The sequence below is a fragment of the Kogia breviceps genome, chromosome X, assembly GCF_026419965.1.
Source record: "Kogia breviceps isolate mKogBre1 chromosome X, mKogBre1 haplotype 1, whole genome shotgun sequence".
NCBI classification, from domain to species: domain Eukaryota; kingdom Metazoa; phylum Chordata; class Mammalia; order Artiodactyla; family Physeteridae; genus Kogia; species Kogia breviceps.
In genome coordinates this window covers 120,952,432-120,973,014 of record NC_081330.1, presented here as the reverse complement: position 1 = coordinate 120,973,014, position 20,583 = coordinate 120,952,432, and the positions used below count along the sequence as shown (strand labels likewise).

The window sequence follows — 20,583 nt, the reverse complement described above, 5'->3', positions numbered from 1 at the left end:
GCGGCCATGGCTCACGGGCCCAGCCGCTCCGCGGCATGTGGGATCTTCCTGGACCGGGGCACGAACCCGCGTCCCCTGCATCAGCAGGCGGATTCTCAACCACTGCGCCACCACGGAAGCCCCCTGTATTATATTTTTAATTGCATTCTTCAGCTCCAGAATTTCTGTGTAGTTCTTTTTTATGATTTCTGTCTCTTTGTTAAACTTTTCATTTTATTCGTGTAGTGTAGTTTTCCTGATTTAATTGACTTCTCTTTCTGTGTTTTCTTGTAGCACATTGAGTTTCCTTAAAATAGCCATTTTAAATTCTTTATTGGGAAAATCATAGATCTCCATGTCTTTGGGATTGGTTACTGGAAGATTATTGTAATTCTTTGGTGGCGTCATGTTTCCTTGAAGTTTTGTGTTGCTGTCTTCACATTTGAAGTAGCAGTCACCTCCTCCAGTCTTTACTAACTGCCTTCAGGAGAGAAATACTTTCTATCAGCCCTGTTAGAGATTCTGAGAATTTCTCAGATTTTCTATGGTTACACTTGCTCAACATTTCTTGTTCCTTCTTGTGGCAGAATTCTTAAGCCTGTATGCCTTATTCTGATCCTGCACAACACCAGGTCAACTGCTAACAGCCTCCCTTTTGTTTCCCAAAGATGGCACTACAGATCAAATTTGTGGTCTCTCATGTTCCACAGATTTGGGCCAGCAAGGCTTTCTGTATGTGCTCAGTCAGTCATGCTGCTGTCATCAGGAATGTGAACAGGAAGCTTGCCACAAGTTGATGGTGTGTGTAAGTCCCATGGAGTGCTGAGAGTGCCCCATGGCCAGGTGGAGGATCCCCAGGGGCTTATGGGTGGGCTTCTTGATGGAGTCCTTGGACACATTTAATAGGATCCATGTTCCCATAATCCTCTTTTGAGAGTCCTGTTTGCCACTCTCCAGCCTCTTTCCTCTCCCCACACCCCAGTCATGCAGTTCACAATTCAGTGCTCTGGATGGCGTGAGACAGGAATGAGCCTCTTTGACAGTGTCCCACACAGCCAGGGAAACTGGGTGCTCACATATGCGCTCTTCCTTCCCCCATGAGAAAAATCATAGGCCAAGATCTTTTTTAGTCCTAAGCTGTGCTGCTTTGTGAGAAGGTGATGTGAGTAGTCAAACAGTTCTTCTTACCCTCTGCAGTGCATCTAGACTTGTATTATTTTCCTCTAACATTGTGCTGGAATTTCTCTGCTTGAAACTTGAACTTCCACAAAGGCTGTTCATCTGTGGGTGATTGTCTAAAACAGTGTTTTCCAGGGTCTCCTGGACTGTGGCCGAGAGGGGCTAGAGCTGCTTCATGGGCCCCTGCTGGGTCCCGAGCCGGAACTGAGGTCTGTGTGCCTATTACCCGATGTGTGGCTGGACGATACTCCTCCTGGGTCCCTTGGTGTATGGTGCTGGATCCCAAAGCTCCCCAAAAGGCACTTTGTCTGTGAATAGAGGCCAAACTGTTATGGGCAGGGGGATATGGACGAAGGATGTCTTACTTAGCTGTGCTGCTGACATCACTCCTGGTAGTTCTATGTTTAATTTTTTAAATGAACTTCCATAGTGTTTTCCATAGTGGCTGCACCAGTATCTATGATACATTTTGAATTAAGATTTATATATGCTGTGAGATTAGAGTCTAGGTTCATTTTTTTCCATACCAGTATCTCATTAATCTAGAACCATTTGAAGAAAAGAGTTTCTTTTCCTCCTTAGATTACTCTGGTGCCTTTGTCAAAAATCTAATGACTATATAAATGTGATTTATTTATGGGTACTTATTCCATTCTATTAACCTATTTGTTGATCTTTTTCTTGACATCTTTATTGGAGTATAATTGCTTTACAATGGTGTATCAGTTTCTGCTTTATAACAAAGTGAATCAGCTATACATATACATATACACCAATATCTCCTCCCTCTTGTGTCTCCCTCCCACCCTCCCTATACCACTACTCTAGGTGGTCACAAAGCACCAAGCTGATCTCCCTGGGCTATGCGGCTGCTTCCCACTACCTGTCTATTTTACATTTGGTAGTGTATATATGTCCATGCCACTCTCTCACTTCGTCCCAGCTTAACCTTCCCCCTCCCCGTGTCCTCAAGTCCATTCTCTAAGTCTGAGGTCTTTATTCCTATCGTGACCCTAGGTTCTTCAAAAACATTTTTTTTTAGATTTTATATATATGTGTTAGAATACGGTATTTATTTTTCTCTTTCTGACTTACTTCACTCTGTATGACAGTCTCTACATCCATTCCCTTCAATACAACTAACTCAATTTGGTTTCTTTTTATGGCTGAGTACTATTCCATTGTATACATGTGCCACATCTTCTCTATCCATTCATCTGTTGATGGACATGTAGGTTGCTTCCATGTCCTGACTACTGTAAATAGAGTTGCAATGAACATTGTGGTACATGACTCTTTGAATTATGGTTTTCTCAGGGTATATGCCCAGTAGTGGGATTGCTGGGTCATATGGTAGTTCTACTTGTAGTTTGATAAGGAACCTCCATACTGTTCTCCATAGTGACTGTATCAATTTACATTCCCACCAACAGTGCAAGAGGGTTCCCTTTTCTCCACACCCACTCCAGCATTTATTGTTTGTAGAGGTTTTCATGATGGCCATTCTAACCGGTGTGAGGTGATACCTCACTGTAGTTTGCGTTTCACTAATGATTAGTGAGGTTGAGCATCCTTTCATGTATTTGTTGGCAATCTGTATATCTTCTTTGGAGAAATGTCTATTTAGGTCTTCTGCCCATTTGTGGATTGGGTTGGCTTTTTTTTTGATATGGAGGTGCATGAGCTGCTTGTAAATTTTGGAGATTAATCCTTTGTCAGTTGCTTCATTTGCAAATATTTTCTCCCATTCTGAGGGTTGTCTTTTCGTCTTGTTTATGGTTTTCTTTGCTGTGCAAAAGCTTTTAAGTTTCATTAGGTCCCATTTGTTTATTTCTGTTTTTATTTCCATTTCTCTAGGAGGTGGGTCAAAAAGGACCTTGCTGTGATTTATGTCATAGAGTGTTCTCCCTATGTTTTCCTCTAAGAGTTTTATAGTGTCTGGTCTTACATTTAGGTCTTTAATCCATTTTGAGTTTATTTTTGTGTATGGTCCTAGGGACTGTTCTAACTTCATTCTTTTACATGTAGTTGTCCAGTTTTCCCAGCACCACTTATTGAAGAGGCTGTCTTTTCTCCATTGTATATTCTTGCCTCCTTTATCAAAGGTAAGGTGACCATATGTGCATGGGTTTATCTCTGGGCTTTCTATCCTGTTCCACTGATGTATATTTCTGTTTTTGTGCCAGTATCCTACTGTCTTCATTACTGTAGCTTTGTAGTATAGTCTGAAGTCCGGGAGCCTGATTCCTCCAGCTCTGTTTTTCTTTCTCAAGACTGCTTTGGCTATTCGGGGTCTTTTGTGTTTCCATACAAATTGTGAATTTTTTTGTTCTCTTTCTGTGAAAAATGCCACTGGTAGTTTGATAGGGACTGCACTGAATCTGTAGATTGCTTTGGGTAGTATAGTCATTTTCACAGTGTTGATTCTTCCAATCCGAGAACATGGTATATCTCTCCATCTGTCTGTGTTGTCTTTAATGTCCTTTCCATCAGTGTCTTATAGTTTTGGGCATACAGATCTTTTGTCTCCTTAGGTAGGTTTATTCCTAGGTATTTTATTCTTTTTGTTGTAGTGGTAAAGGGGAGTGTTTCCTTAATTTCTCTTTCAGATTTTTCATCATTAGTGTATAGGAATGCAAGAGATTTTTGTGTATTAATTTTGTATCCTGCGACTTTAACAGTTTCATTTATTAGCTCTAGTAGTTTTCTGGTAGCATCTTTAGGATTCTTTATGTATAAGTGTCATGCCATCTGCAAACAGTGACAGTTTTACTTCTTCTTTTCCAATTTGGATTCCTTTTATTTCTTTTTCTTCTCTGATTGCTGTAGCTACAACTTCCAAAACTACGTTGAATAATAGTGGGTGACCGTGGGCAACCTTGTCTTGTTCCTGATCTTAGAGGAAATGGTTTCAGGTTTTCACCATTGAGAACAATGCTGGCTGTGGGTTTGTCATATATGGCCTTTATTATGTTGAGGTAAGTTCCCTCTATGCCTACTTTCTGGAGAGTTTTTATCATAAATGGGTATTGAATTTTGTCAGAAGTTTTTTCAGCATCTACTCAGATTATCATATGGTTTTTATCCTTCAATTTGTTTATATGGTGTATCACATTGACTGATTTGTGTATATCGAAGAATCCTTGCATTCCTGGGATAAACCGCACTAGATCATGGTGTATGATTCTTTTCACGTGCTGTTGGATTCTCTTTGCTAGTATTTTGTTGAGGATTTTTGCATCTATGTTCATCAGTGATATTGGCCTGTAGTTTTCTTTCATTTTGACATCTTTGTCTGGTTTTGGTATCAGGGTGATGGTGGCCTTGTAGAGTGAGTTTGGGAGTATTCCTCCCTCTGCTATACTTTGGAAGAGTTTGAGAAGGATAGGTGTTAGTTCTTCTCTAAATGTTTGATAGAATTCGCCTGTGGAGCCATCTGGTCTGGGCTTTTGTTTGCTGGAAGATTTTAAATCACAGTTTCAACTTCAGTGCTTGTGATTGGTTTGTTTATATTTTATATTTCTTCCTGGTTCAGTCTCCGAAGGCTGTGCCTTTCTAAGAACTTGTCCATTTCTTCCAGGTTGTCCATTTTTTTGGCATAGAGTTGCTTGTAGTAGTCTCTTCGGATGCCTTGTATTTCTGCAGTGTCTGTTGTAACTTCTCCTTTTTCATTTCTAATTTTATTGATTTGAGTCCTCTCCCTCTTTTACTTTTTTAAAAAAAATTTATTAATTTATTTTTGGCTGTGTTGGGTCTTCGTTTCTGTGTGAGGGCTTTCTCTAGTTGCGGCAAGCGGGGGCCGCTCTTCATCAGGGTGCACGGGCCTGTCTCTATTGCGGCCTCTCTAGTTGCAGAGCACAAGCTCCCGATGCGCAGACTCAGTAGTTGTGGCTCACGGGCCTAATTGCTCCACGGCATGTGGGATCTTCCCAGACCAGGGCTCGAACCCGTGTCACCTGCATTGGCAGACAGATTCTCAACCACTGCGCCACCAGTGAAGCCCTCCCTCTTTTTCTTGATGAGTGTGGCTAATGGTTTATCAACTTTGTTTATCATCTCAAAGAATCAGCTTTTACTTTTATTCATCTTTGCTATTGTTTTCTTTGTTTCTGATTCATTTACTTCTGCTCTGATCTTTATGATTTCTTGCCTTCTGCTAAATTTGGATTTTTTTTCTTCTTCTTTCTCTAATTGCTTTAGGTGCAAGGTTAGGTTGTTTATTTGAAATGTTTCCTGTTTCTTAAGGTAGGATTGTACTGCTATAAACTTCCCGCTTAGAACTGCTTTTGCTGCATCCCATCAGTTTAGGATCATTGTTTTTTCATCGTCATTGGTCTCTAGGTATTTTTTTTTTTTTTTTTTGCTGTACGCGGGCCTCTCACTGTTGTGGCCTCTCCCGTTGCGGGGCACAGGCTCCGGACGCGTAGGCCCAGCGGCCACGGCTCACGGGCCCAGCCGCTCCGCGGCATGTGGGATCTTCCCGGGCCGGGGCACGAACCCATGTCCCCTGCATCGGCAGGCAGACTCGCAACCACTGCGCCACCAGGGAAGCCCTCTAGGTATTTTTTGATTTCCTCTTTGCTTTCTTCAGTGATCTCTTGGTTATTTAGCAGTGTATTGTTTAGCCTCCATGTGTTTGTATTTTTTACAGATTTTTTTCCTGTAATTGATATCTAGTCTCAGAGCGTTGTGGTCCGGAAAGATACTTGATATGATTTCAATTTTCTTAAATTTACCAGGGCTTGATTTGTGACCCAAGGTATGATCTATCCTGGAGAATGTTCCATGAACACTTGAGAAGAAAGTGTATTCTGTTGTTTGTGGATGGAATGTCCTATAAATATCAATTAAGTCCATCTTGTTTAATGTATCATTTCAAGCTTGTGTTGCCGTGTTTATTTTCATTTTGGATGATCTGTGCATTGGTGAAAGTGGGATGTTAAAGTCCCCTACTGCGATTGTGTTACTGTCAATTTCCCTTTTTATGGCTGTTAGCATTTGCCTTATATATTGAGGTGCTCCTATGTTGGGTGCATAAATATTTACAATTGTTATATCTTCTTCTTGGATTGATCCCTTGGTCATTATGTAGTGTCCTTCTTTGTCTCTTGTAATAGTCTTTATTTTAAAGTCGTTTTGTCTGATATGAGTATTGCTACTCCAGTTTTCTTTTGATTTCTATTTACATGGAGTATCTTTTTCCATCCCCTCACTCTCAGTCTGTATGTGTCCCTAGGTCTGAAGTGGGTCTCTTGTAGACAGCATATATACAGGTCTTGTTTTTGTATCCATTCAGCCAGTCTATGTCTTTTGGTTGGAGCATTGAATCCATTTACATTTAAGGTAATTCTCAGTATGTATGTTCCTATTACCATTTTCTTAATTGTTTTGGGTTTGTTATTGTAGGTCTTTTCCTTCTCTTGTGTTTCCTGCGTAGAGAAGTTCCTATAGCATTTGTTGTAAAGCTGGTTTGGTGGTGCTGAATTCTCTTAGCTTTTGCTTTTCTGTAAAGGTTTTAATTTTTCTGTGGAATCTGAATGAGATCCTTGTTGGGTAGAGTAATCTTTGTTGTAGATTTTTCCCTTTCATCACTTTAAATATGTCCTACCACTCCCTTCTGGCTTGCAGAGTTTCTGCTGAACAATCAGCTGTTAACCTTATGCGGAATCCCTTGTACGTTATTTGTTGTTTTTCCCTTACTGCTTTTATTATTTTTTCTATGTATTTAATTTTTGATAGTTTGATTAATATGTGTCTTGGCATGTTTCTCCTTGAGTTTATTCTGTATGGGACTCTCTGTGCTTCCTGGACTTGATTGGCTATTTCCTTTCCCATCTTAGGGAAGTTTTCAACTATAATCTCTTCAAATATTTTCTCAGTCCCTTACTTTTTCTCTTCTTCTTCTCGGACCCCTGTAATTCAGATGTTGGTGCGTTTAATGTTGTCCCAAAGGTCTCTGAGACTGTCCTCAATTCTTTTCATTCTTTTTTCTTTATTCTGCTCTGTGGTAGTTATTTCCACTATTTTATCTTATAGGTCACTTCTCCGTTCTTCTGCCTCAGTTATTCTATTGATTCCTTTTAGAGAATTTTAAATTTCATTTATTGTGTTTGCTCATTGTTTGTTTGCTCTTTAATTCTTCTAGGTCCTTGTTAAACGTTTCTTGTATTTTCTCCATTCTTTTTCCAAGATTTTGGATCATCTCTCCTCTCATTACTCTGAATTCTTTTTCAGGTAGACTGCCTACTTCCTCTTCATTCGTTTGGTGTGCTGGGTTTTTACCTTGCTCCTTCATCTGCTGTGTGTTTCTCTGTCTTCTCATTTTGATTAACTTACTGTATTTGGGGTCTCCTTTTTGCAGGCTGTAGGTTTGTAGTTCCTGATGTTTTTGGTGTCTGCCCCCTGTGGCTAAGGTTGGTTCAGTGGGTTGTGTAGGATTCCTGGTAGAGGCGACTAGTGCCTGTGTTCTGGTGGATGAGGCTGGATATTGTCTTACTGGTGGGCAGGACCGCATCGGTGATGTGTTTTGGGGCGTCTGTGACCTTATTTTGATTTTAGGCAGCCTCTCTGCTAATGGGTGGGTTTGTGTGCCTGTCTTGCTAGTTGTTTGGCATAGGGTGTCCAACACTGTAGCTTGCTGGTCGTTGAGTGGAGCTGGGTCTTAGGGTTGAGATGGAGATCTCTGGGAGAGCTTTTGCTGTTTGATATTACATGGAGCCGGGAGGTCTCTGGTGGATCGATATCCTGAACTTGGCTCTCCCACCTCAGAGGCACAGGCCTGACACCTGGCCGGAGCACCAAGCCCCTGTCAGCCACACAGCCTTTGCTTTCTTCTGCCAGTTTTCCCCAGGATTCTGCAGGCTCTGGAGCGAGTGGGATGTCCCAGCTGGTCTTATCCTGGCCACCAGAAGCTCATGAAGAGATGGAAAAATAGTTTGCCCTCTTCTTTTTTTAGTGAGTGCTTGGCCGAGAACCTTTTTTTTTTCTAGGGCACCTTGTAAATGGAGAAGCTTGTCCTGGTTAAAAGTTCTTGCTTTGGACTTCCCTGGTGGCACAGTGGTTGAGAGTCCGCCTACCGATGCAGGGGACACGGGTTCGTGCCCCGGTCCGGGAAGATCCCAAATGCCACGGAGCGGCTGGGCCCGTGAGCCATGGCTGCTGAGCCTGCGCATCCGGAGCCTGTGCTCCACAACGGGAGAGGCCACAACAGTGAGAGGCCTGCGTACCGCAAAACAAACAAACAAACAAACAAAAAAACGTTCTTGCTGTGGCTGCTGTAATTCACAGTTATCTCGTGTAAGGTTAAACTTCTTGTTCGGCCTTAAAACAAAATTTATTCACCTGATGCCTCACGCTGGGCCCAGTCCAGCTTCAGTCTGTCCCCTATTTGTTGATCTTTATATTGGTTCTACACGGTCTTGATTTCTGTAAGTCTTGAAATCAGGTAGTATAAATTTTTTAAGATTTTCTCTCTAATTGTTTAGATTTTAGAAAACACTCCTCTCAGTTGTTCTGAGTGTGTAAGTATTATGTGTCTTTTGTAAACATGTTTCCATTTTTTTGGTGACATTATTGCAAATTGAACTGTTTCTTAAAATTTCATTTTCTAATTGAGTTTATGAAGGTCACAGAATATACGGTCATACAGAAAGCAATTATATTCCTATATACAAGCAACAAACAACTGATCACAGAAATTTGAAAAACAATACCATTCATAATAGCTCGCCCCCTCCTCCAAATGAAATACTTAAGTATAAATTCATTGTAAAACACAGGATCTGTATACTGAAAACTACAAAATGGTGCTAAAAGAAATCCAAGAAGACCTAAATAAAGGGAGAGGCATATGCTGTTTGTGGATTGAAAGACTCAACGTAGTAGTGATACTATTTTTCTCCAAAGTGCTCTATAGATTTATTGCAACCAATCAAAATCCCAACAGGATGTTTTGTAGATATAGACCAGCCTATCCTGTAATTTATATGTAAGGACCAAGGAACTAGAATAGCCAAAACAAATTTGCAAAAGAAGAACAAAGGTAGAGGAATCACTTAGTATCAAGCTTCAGTAATCAAGACAGCGTGGGATCGATGATAGATCAGTGGAGAGGGATTGGGAGTCGTGAAGTAGACCACATGAATATAGGCATTTGATCTTTGACAAAGGTATAAAATCAATTCATTGAGGAAAGGATGGTCTTTTCAAGAAATTGTTTTGTAACAGTTGGTCATCCATATGTAAAAAGAGGTACCTTGATTGAACACCTCACTCCTGATACAAAGATTAACTTGAAATGGATCATAGATGCAAATGTAGAACATAAAGGTATAAAACCTGTAGAAGGAAACATAGGAAAAAGTTATTGTGACATGGGGTTAGAAATGATGCCAAAAGCACAATCTATAACAAAAAAAATCAATAAATTGGACTTTATCAAAATTAAAACTTTTACTCTGCCAAAAACACTGTCAAGAGAATTAAGAGACAAGCTACAGACTAGGAGAAAATATTTTCAACCCCCGTATTTGACAGAGGACTAGTGTCCAGATTATATGAAGAACTCAAAACTCAGTAATAGGAACTCTCAAAGCTCAACCAACTCAATTTAAAAATGGGCAAAGGACGTGAACAGACACTTCACCAAAGAGGATATAAGGATGGCAAGTAAACATGTGAGAAGATATTCAGCATTGTTAGCCATTAGGCAAATGCAAATTGAAACCATGATCACAGACCAGTATACACAGTAATAGAATTGCTAAAACAGAAAATCGTGACAGCATCAAGTGCTGGCAACTGGAACCCTCGTGAATTGGTGGTGAGAATGCCAAATGATACCCCATTCTGAGTAACTGTTTGGCATTTTCTTGTGAAGTTATATATACATTTAACCTTCTGACCCAGCAGTTCCACTCCTGGGTATCTACCTTAGTGAAATGAAAAATTTATGTTCACTCAAAAACCTGTACACAAATGTTCATAGACGTTTTATATGATAGCGGAAATGTGGAAAAAACTCAGATGTCCTTCAAAGGATGAATGGATAAACAGAGTACGATGAAATAGTACTCATCAGGCAAAAGGAATGATACACGCTGCAATTTGAATGAAACTCAAAGGTGTTATGCTGCTTGAGACAAGCCAGTGTCAAAAGGTTACATACTGCATGATTCCTTTTATTTGACATTCTTGCAAAGGCAAAACTATAGTGCTGGAAAACAGACTACTGGTTGTCAAGGGTTATGCATGAGGTGAAGGTTTGTATATCAGTGAGTAGTACCAGGGAGCTTTTTGGAACTGTATTGTACCCTCTTTGTGATGGTAGTTTCACAAATCTATATGTGTTAACATTTGTAGACCTGTACAATAAAAGCAAAAAGTCAATTTTACCATATGATAATAAAAAATAAAATTTTGTAAAATGTCACACTTCATTCTGTTTTATGGATCTTTGTATGTGACCTCATTTTTGTTTTGCATTTTGCTTTTGCCTCCCCCTGCCCCCACCTTTGCTTTGGCGTAGGTCACTATTATGCGCTGGTCTCTATATTTGGTAGGCCCTTTTAATTGGGAAGCCCATATTCCTCAGTTCTGGGAGTTTTCTTGATTTTTATTGACCTCCCTCCCCCCATTTTCTCTGTTCTCCCTTCCTGATATTTTTCAGACACTGGACTTCTTAGTTTGGTTTTCTAATTTTTCTTTTCTAGTTTCTTTCTTTTCTCTTCTTTCTTTTGTCTATATGTGAAGACATACTTATTTTTAAACTCTAAATCTCCTGTGTTTAATAACCAAGAGTTCATTTTTTTTTGTTGTTCTCTGATTCTTTTCAATGGCATCCTATTCTTGTTTCATCGTTGTAATATCTTCTCTTAATGGTAGTTTTTCTTCTTCCTCAATTCTTGCTTTCTTTGTTGTTGTATATACTTCTAATTAGATACTTTCCTTCAATAGCTGATGGTCCTTCTCTGCTTATATTTAGGAGGAGGATGAGAATGCGTTTTGCAAGTTCATAGCCTGTTGTGGGGCTTGTCAACTTTGAGCTTCGTTCTCCTCCCAGTATGGCTGAGCTGTAGAGTTGGGGGACCCCCAAAGACAGTGTCATTTGCTGTTTCCTCTTGGTCTCGTTGGAGTCCTCAGGGAGGAGACTCTTGTGGTCTCCTGCATGGAGGGAAGACCTGGTTCATTGGAGGAGAGGGCTCTGGTTCTGAGCATTCAGGGTATTCATTTAATCCCCCTATTTCCAGTCCAGTTTCTAGTCCTTAATTGTACCTCTGTATTGCTAATCCAGAGGCCATCTGTTTTACCTTTCAAAGGAATAAATCTTCAGTGTTCTACCGTAGTGGCAGGAAGGATTCGAGGATCTAATTACTTCTGAAGCAGACTTTCAAGCAAAACTGATTTAAGCCAATCGTCCTCCCCTCTTTCACTCCCACTTTCATAGGTATCTGGTGCTGCCAATTTGAGTCTTTCAGGGATTCTTCTATGTAAAATCAGATTGGTTCTTGTTTTATCCGCATGCTTAGCTTGCAGGTCATTTTTCTTTACATGATCTGTAGAAATGAAAAAGTTTTAGGTCTAGTGAACAGAAGTCTGAAGAATCATCAAGCAGAGCTCTAGTCATGGCTTCTCAGTCAGTTCCCAGACTAAGTCAGTTTACAGATACAGAACCCTTGAATAAAGGGTCCTGTGAGTCACCTTTAGGAAGGACCGTACTCTGCGGCTAAAAGTTTATATTGTTAATCTTTCTCCCGGCCTTTCCCAAAGTGTGTGACTGTGCACTGGGGAAAAGGGACTCATCAGATTTAGGGGAGATTACTGGACACAGGCTCTGAACTGATACTTATTCCAGGAGACCCAAAACATCACTATGATCCACCAGTTAGAGTAGGAGCTTACGGAAGTCAGGTGATTGGTGGAGTTGTAGCTCAGGTCCATGTCACAGTGGGTTCAGTTTATCCCTGAATCCACCCTGTGGTTATTTTCTCCAGTTCCATGATGAGTAATTGGAAGAGATGTATTCAGCACCTAGGAGAATCCCCACATTTATTTTTCTTGGATTTGCTAATTCATTCAGCATTCATCAGTTTGCCTTCCAGCTTACCAGCTTTATTGTTATCACCTCTTCCCTTTTGTCTTCCCTGTCCTTGTGTGTCTGTGACCATGCGCACCCCCCCCCCCCAGTTAAAACAACTGTTTTAGTAGAGTTGCAGTAGGGAATGAGTTTGGTATATATGTTCAGTTCTGTCTTTACCTGCAGCCTTCATCTATTGGGTTGGCCAAAAAGTTCAGGTTTTTCTGAAAGATGCTGTGGAAAAACAGAACGAACTTTTTGGCCAACCCAATATATTATTTTGCTGGGTGATGTTACATAATCCTATGGCTTTGAAGGCCATCCAGCCTCATAAATTTATGCCTCAAGCCCTACTTCTCTTTCTCCTAAGCTCTAGACATGTATTTACAACTGCTTATTCAACTTTTCTCCTAATACATCTGCTACACATCTCAGATGCTTCATTCCCAACCCTCTCCTTGAAATGCCCATTTCTCATCCAATCTTCTTGTTCTCAATTAATACCACACTACCAGCCGTCCACTTGCTCAATCCCAAATTCCTTTCCTTCTTTCCTATATCACATTCATCAACATCTCCTATTAGTTCTAGATTTAATTTATTTCCAGAATCCATCTCCTTCTCTCTGTCTTTATGGCTGCTACCTGATCGAAGCCATTTTCATTTCTCACCTGGTTCCATACAGTAACCTCCCGACTGTTCCCTGCTTCCACTCTTGTCCTGCTACAATCCATTGTCTACGCAGTAGCCAGAGTGAAAATTCTGAATTCTAAGTTAGGCCGAATGCCTTTCCTGATTCAAAGTCCTCGTTGCCGTACACTTTGAATGGCATCCACACTCCTTATTCTGTCCACAAGGTGCCTGCCTAACTCTTTGACTTTAGCTCCTGCCAAGGTCTTCATTGTCCTCTCTGCTCTGGTCACACAGGCCTTTTGGTTCATCAAGCACACCAAGCTTGTTCCCTCCTTTGGGGCCTTAGTGGTTGCCATTTTATCTCCCTGAATATCCTTCGCCTGTATCTTCATGTGGCTCACCTCTCACTTCATTCAAGTCTCTGCTCAGTAGCATCCACTTTGAGAAGCCTTCCCGGACCACCCTCTCCACCTTTCTCCCAGATCCCCCATTACTCTCTATTACATCATCTTATTTATTTCCTTCTGAAAGTATCTTGGTTGTTTTTTATTTTTCTTCCGACTTTCTTGTCTTTCTCTGGCCTTTTGAGTATGAGCCCTGTGAGGGCATTGGTTTGATCTATCTTGTTCCTTGGTGGTATCATCACACCCAGAGCAGAATCGGGCCCATAGTAGATAGATACTCAAAGACTGTCAGATGGTGGGTAGGAGGGTGGGTGAGTAAACTTTTGTTGAGTTCCATGCTACTCTTAGCATGTTGTTTCTTCTGGGACGTCTCAGAATTGAGCCTTTATACAGAATTCTTTCCCACCTTGACTGATTCTACTTCAGAGTGCCTTTACGTGTCCCTGTCTCTCCCTGCCAGTAGGTCTGTTTTAGGGCTCAAAGTTTGAATTCCCAAATAGCAGATTGTGGATCCTGTTTTCTACCTTTAGCCAAGAAGTCACACCTTCAGCCATATTTTGTGCAGGAGCCTGGATGACACTTTGGTAGAAGGACGACCAGTGCCCTTTCTCATCCCTCAGTCCTGATCCAATATGGCGCTGGAGTGGAAAGAAGAGATTGCAACTAGAGATGTAGTCCTGATGGCTCGCCTCTCAGTCTTAGGAGCCTGCTTTTGCTTTTCTGCTCCCTTCCAATCAGTTTTTAAATTTTTAACATCATTCTGTGCCAGCCACTGTTAAAACCGAGGGTGAGATTTAGGCGTGGGGGGTGGGGAGGGTTGGTCAATCAGTTTCATTTCATCATCTTAAGAAAGGAGTCGAGCGACTGCATATTGTGAAGCCTCCTGTGTCCGGTCACCAGCTGTAAATATGATGCCTCCCAGTCCACCTGTCCTTGAGTCATATGGCACCTAAATGCTTGTGGGTCCAGTCATAAGTTTCTTATCAGTATCTGATGAAGTAGGGATGAACCCAGGAAATGATGCCTCTCTTCTCTTTGTTTTCTACAACTCAGGAGGTTCATCAAGAACGGATTGCATTGGAAAACCAACTGGAACAACTTCGTCCAGTCACTGTGTTGTGACCCCCAAGATTCAAGTAACAGTGGGTGACCTTTCCTGCCAAGATCTTTCCTTTGAATGTTTCAACGCAGCTACTTGTCGTAGATGTCTGAGACTGTGTCAAAAGCTCTTAGCAGCGGAATATAATCCATATCACCTTTTCTCCTATGCTTCACGTGTACGTTTTACTGTGGTGGAAAAAGTACAACTGATTATCACACTTGAAATTGTAACTATCAGTGGAATTTACCCCCCATTCTTAAGTACTGCCTCAAGGTGTTAGATGTTGCTCCTTACCCCAAACCAATCTTCTAGCAAATAAAAACAATTTAGAGCATTACTTATTTAAAGAATTTATGACTTGTACAAAACCTTGTAATCCAGTACCTTCAGGATGCTTGTTTTATTTTCGTATGTATATCATATACAGTAGATTGGTTTCCTGAATAATTGTGATTCCAGCTGGATAGTCTTTGGCATGATGATAATAAAAACAAAAAGTAGAAGAAAACAAAAGCATTAGCTTTAGACTGGCGCTGTGCCCTCCACCACTATATGCCAAAAATTGCTTCTCGAGTGCCATCTTGATATTATATCTAGCTATAAATAATACATGACTGTTGTTTTCTATTGAATGGCAAAGACTTATTCAGTCTTTACACCTCTGTAAAGTAGTAGTTCTGTCCATGATCTATTTAACTTGGCCCAGCTAAGCCGTCAACCCAGACAACTCAGCCCTTTCATGTAGATTTTTGGGCAAGAACAATCTGCCTGAACTGCCTTGCCCGATCAAATTAAATAAATAGTTGCCAGATCTCTACTTTTATCCTGCATGGGTTAACATAGCTGTAAATGCATGAATTTGGAAACCACCCATCAAATGTGAACGGCTGATGAGACTGTTTGGACTGATAAATATTTGTTGTTTGAACCCAGGTATTCAAACTAGGGAAGAAGGGGCAATGGTTGTTACCAGTAATCCAACAATCTCTGGTAGTTATTTTTGTCTTTGTTATTTTAACCCGGATCGTGAGTGTATTGGGTATGAAGAAATAATGAAAGAAAGGCGAGCCTCACACTGGATATATGACTATTTTGTTCTCTGTGAAGTGTACCCTTGGGAAGGGATTGGTTTATGTGCAGTTCAGAGGCGCCCAACCGACTCCAGCGTAAGTGATGTAAAACAGTAAGCTCAAATTGCAGAAGCCAGTACTCTATAGAAATTTACATAGCCTCTGCTTCTCCTGTAAGCTCAAGTTGAAAGTGGGAATTGATCGACCCTCCCAGGTATCCGGCCTCGCCAGCTTTAACATCACTTCAGGAGACGGATGGCAAGACATGCGGTCTCTTGTGCATTTTGCTAATTTACCGATTCTTAGGATAGAGGGGTGGGGTGTGCTCGGGTCCTTTCTGAAGTGGTTTAGGATAGGTTTGCGGTATGCGGGACTAAGCCTTTGATTTCAATAGAGTTGACTGCTTTTAGAAGAAGTAGGCTTTTATTTTTAATGCTTTCTTACTCCATTAAGCTTTATAAATAGCTTAATGGCAGAAGAGAAACGCTCAAACAGATGATGTTTTTCCAAAAAAACCCAAATTGTTGATTCTGTTCTGTGCATATTAAAGGATTCTGAATTGCTTGGATTTTGAAAATCACAGGACTTGAACTATTTCTATCGTCCCCCTTTCCTTCCCTTTTGGCTGCCTTTTTTGTCCCTGTGGGAGGGGTTCAGAGTCAGTTTAAACCCTTCCTAAGATTATGAATGGGTGAGTGCACATTTTTTAGGTAACCTCTTTTCACTTGTTCTGAGATCTGGGGGCTGCAACACATTTTATCAACAGTGTCCTTGTCACAGACGTTTCATATCATGTCTGCCTTTTGTTCCATTCAATCCAGGAAAGACTAGCGTATGCACTTCATCTCATAGTCTTCCAGGACATGTGCACACACTCCAGATAGTACTTCATATCCATTAAGTAGACATATAAACGAAAGAATGTTAGTCTATGTTATGCATTTTAAAAATATTGACATGTTTTTCTCCCATCAAGCCAAGGCCAGAGTGAGCCAAATTAGGAGGTTGGGGTTTTGTTTAGTTAGCTTGGTTTTCATTAAAGGAAAAAACTTGCATTGGACAATCAAAGCCTCATGCGTGGCACAGTCTAACCAGTAATTTAGCATAGGCATTGCATTAAAGCCCACACCAATAATATCTCCACCCCACCTTCTTGACCGGACCTAAGAGTGACCACAGTTTCTTAGTTGCCTAGAAGAGGATTTTTTAAAAAAACAGTTACACCCCCCCCGCCGACACACAGAACATGATACTACCTAACTAGCGCTCATCCTCTGTTTCTCTGTTTTCGTAGGTTGTATACTTTTATTTAATTTAGGATTATCACTCCTGATAATGTTTCTGTGAGCCTTTAATGTGATTTATAGGAAGGCTGGGTTATGGATATCACCATTATACCTCTTCTATAAAACTACTCAAGCATAAGACCGTGCTGGGCAGAAGTCTCTGGGCAGAAGGTCGATGTTGCCCCCATCCACGAGGCTTTAATAACTTTCTTGTTAAGTGTTAACTCCCTCCATGGGAGTCCCATAGTCCCAAGGGTGAAAACACGGTAGGAGTAGCTCACCAGCTTATTGGGTACCTCAGTGTCTCTGGTGTGTGGCTTATTGCTTTGGCCACCTCCCTATCCAGCAGCCATGAAGCAAACCCAAAAGGTAGGTTTCTGTAATGGAGGAGTGTGTTGGAATCAAGGCAGACATTTGCCTTAGTTGGAGGCATCTGACTGCTTTATAAATATTAGAGAAGTGCTTTGGGTCTGGTTGGGAGAAGGAGGCAGCTTAGCTGGGAGCTGTGCCCATTTTCTTCTCATCGCACAGTAGGATGTCAGAGATGAGAGAACCCCTTCCCGTATCCTGCGTTTGCCTGTGGGGAGACCAAGGCCCTAAGAAACCACAGTTCCTAGTCCAAGAATCCATAGAAGGAGGGAGCTGGTGGCAGAGTTGGGATTTTATGGATTCTCAGTTGAGTCCTCTTGCCACTAGCATTACTAAAAATAGATTAGAAGGTTTTTTTCTATGTACCATGTTGAATTTTATTTACTTAATTAATCAGCCTTAAAATATGAAAACATTTCTTAGTGAGTTTTAGATCTAGATAATTCTCTTGGATTGAAAGCAAAAAATAAAATCGGAAGAGAAAGAATATGATTGAAGTATTTGTTCTTCAGAACACCTCATCTTTCATGATGCAGTAAATTACCCTGAGTTTCTTGGCAGAACTTTTGACAGCTGTTGCTTTGAATGGATTCCATTCCTGTATTCCTTATGGGAGTTTGTTTTTAAAATAGACTACTGTGATTGAAATGAACTCAATATGTAGTAAGTTATAGTTTTCTTCAATATATCTTGGGTTACTTGGGTTGCACATGTTCAGTTTCGGCACAGTTTAGGGTGAGTAATCAAAAACATGGATTTTTCTTTGATTTCCTAGTAGTGTCTGAACTATCATGAAGCATTCTCCTCTTCATATGTGACTTGATTCCAGTCCGTTTCTAAATGACATTTGTCCATTTCTTAGATGAGCTCACAACCATGGTAATGATAGATGTGCTCTTAGAAGATCAATAAGAAAATAATCTGGAATGGATGTTTTTCTTGAAGTTAAGACAGACATTTGCAAATGTAGTAGTTGGAAAGATCTCAGTTTCGTTATTACACCTTAGAGCTAAAAACATTTGTTCAGCACAGGCTAGAATCACACCTCCTGACAAGATATCACTAAGGGAATTTGATTTTTAAAATATTTTAAAAAAAGAATTACAGATATCATAGCACCCAGATCTTCCCATATCGCTGGGAAGTAGGACTCAGTAGGCTGTGGTTTGAACATGATGAATGTGAACAAAATGAAATCTCTGTTGAGAGGTCTTTTTCTTCTCTAGTTAAAGAGAACATTCTAGTAACTTTGGTTTCTCTTTCCGACTGGTTTACTCTGTTTCAAGTGTACTCTTTTGAAACTGATTTCAAAGGATCACTTGAATTTACACTTGAATTCTGGGTGCTTTGTTATAGTTTTTTGACTCAGTGTGGTTCCAATTCCTAGTGAGAAGTGGGGGGATGTGGGCTTTTGCAGTCCTGAAGTGGCGTATTCTGCTTCCCCTTCAGCCCAGGCTAAGGGAGGCTGCCCACGGATTAGGCATCGGCGGCAATGTATGAGAGTCTTACTCTAGGAGCCCCCCCACTTTGCTGTGTGCAGTGAGAAATGTAGCTGGTTATGTGACCCTCCCAAGAGCAGCTGTAAGAACAGCAGACCAAGAGGGCCAGACATGAAGAGCATTATAAACCGATTCTCCCCAAAATAGACTTTCAGAGGTTGCCTTACTAAGTGTTCCCTGAAACAGCCAGTCTGTGAATGTGGGGAGACATCCCAGGTGCACGGTCACTTTTAGGCTTGTCTCGTTATTTTCTACATTTACTGACGCATATGATTGATAAAGGAACCTCTTCCGAAAGGCATTACAGCGTTTCAATCGACAGGATTTGTTCTAGTGACAGAAGTCTTGCTCTGCTCTCAGCACTTGAGGAGTGTTTAGTTTTTGTGTTTTGGGGGCTCTACTGCCCTGCTCTAAGCTAAGTTCATGACTGTGGGAGGTTGGGGAATGTGGTTTATGATTCTGAAGACCAGAGGACACTGGAACTTAAGCAGGCCAGAACTGGCGTTTGAGGGCTGCGGTAGGGAAACTTCTGGTCCCAGTTCTGTCATAAAGCACTATGTCGGACATCAGGACTGGATCCTAAAGGTCCTTCAGGGAGCCCCGACCTGGGATTGGAGCAGGTGGCGCAGGGACCCCCTTGTATGGAGATTGGATCAACTGAGTTGTGTTGGTTTTATTTTGTTTTAAAGTAACTTGTGTGAGGGCTTCAGCTGCAGCCAGCCTGGGAGCTGGGGTGTACCCTTACCTTTAGCCATTCTTTTTGTCTTCAGCACAAATCCGATGTTCAAGTGAGCCAGAGGTGGGAAGAGCCATTTTACTCCTTGTAGCTGTGGGCCTGGAGAGATGATGAGGTGATGGTCTATTTTAACCTGGAAAGTTAAAAATGTATATTTTTTCACTACAGTTACATTGAACAGTAAAATGAGGAACAGCGAAGTATATATTTGATGCCTTCTGTCTTTTCATGATAATGTGCTATCAAGTTGTGTTAGTATTTTACTCAGCCAGAGTCTCATTCATGTGCTAAGCATTGGGAACTGTATGTATATTGACCTTAAACATAAATAAATACAGGGTGTCCTATATTTGGATTGTGACTCGTCGACTCAAGCTAACCTTACTGCCTCTCTTTCACACTTGTTGGAAAGTCTGTGGAGAACATAGTAGGTTAAGAATCTCCAACTCTGGAAAATGTACATGCTGTGAAACTGGGGTGCTATGTGAAAAAACAAATAAATGTCCGATAACGAAGTGTGACTCTGGTGGAGTCTTGGTGTCAGTCAATATATTGTGGGTCAGGTGTTTTGCCTCATCTTCTTGGCATTCTTTGTGTTTCCATCATAATGTCCTTACCTAGCGTGCAAGGGGAGGGGAGGGATCAGGAAGGGGTGGCTTTAAATCCCAACCAAGTAACCTGGCGCCCCAGTTGCAGTTTCTTATCTTTAAAACTTGGGTAATTTTAGGAGCCACCAGTCTCCTATCAGGTGGCAGTTTTATTCCGTACTGTGAATGCAAATTGGCCACACATAGGATCTTTCTAATCTAGTAGTTCCAAATGCCAAACTTAACTGTGGAAGAATCGGCCATGATTTGGCTCATAAGCTTGGCCACTGGAGACCACCAGGCCCTGACCGTTCCCAGGGATCTGAGATCATCTAGGCAAGTGGTTCCCAAGTCTGGTCCCCAGACCATCATCAGGGAACTTACTCGAAATGCAAATTCTTGGGACCCACCCTAGGCCAACTGAATTAGGAACCCTGGGAATGAGCCCGGCAATCTTTCTGTTAACAAGCCCTCTAGGGGACAGTGATTGCTCACTAAAACTGAACTACTGATCTTGCTAGCCACCTTTTACAGCCAGGGACACTGGTGCACAGCGGCAAAATTGACTCATTTAGGGTCTCAGCTAATTTAGAGCAAAGGGTAAGAATGTTCCCAGGGCCAACTTTCTGCTGTGCTACAGTGTCCATTCATAAGTTTGTTCCCTC

At 41.2% G+C, this 20,583-nt stretch overlaps 1 protein-coding gene across 9 annotated transcripts in view; it reads left to right on the top strand.

Annotated features, from left to right (window-relative positions):
- REPS2 (RALBP1 associated Eps domain containing 2) overlaps positions 1-19,852 on the top strand; it is a 237,995-nt gene extending 218,143 nt beyond the window's left edge. For all 9 annotated transcript variants that reach the window (XM_067023194.1, XM_067023190.1, XM_067023191.1 and 6 more), the window contains one exon: positions 14,323-19,852. In XM_067023194.1, the coding sequence (XP_066879295.1) occupies positions 14,323-14,391 (69 nt within the window). In that variant the 3' untranslated portion in view covers positions 14,392-19,852. The remainder of the gene's footprint in view (positions 1-14,322) is intronic.
- Positions 19,853-20,583: the final 731 nt, after the last annotated feature.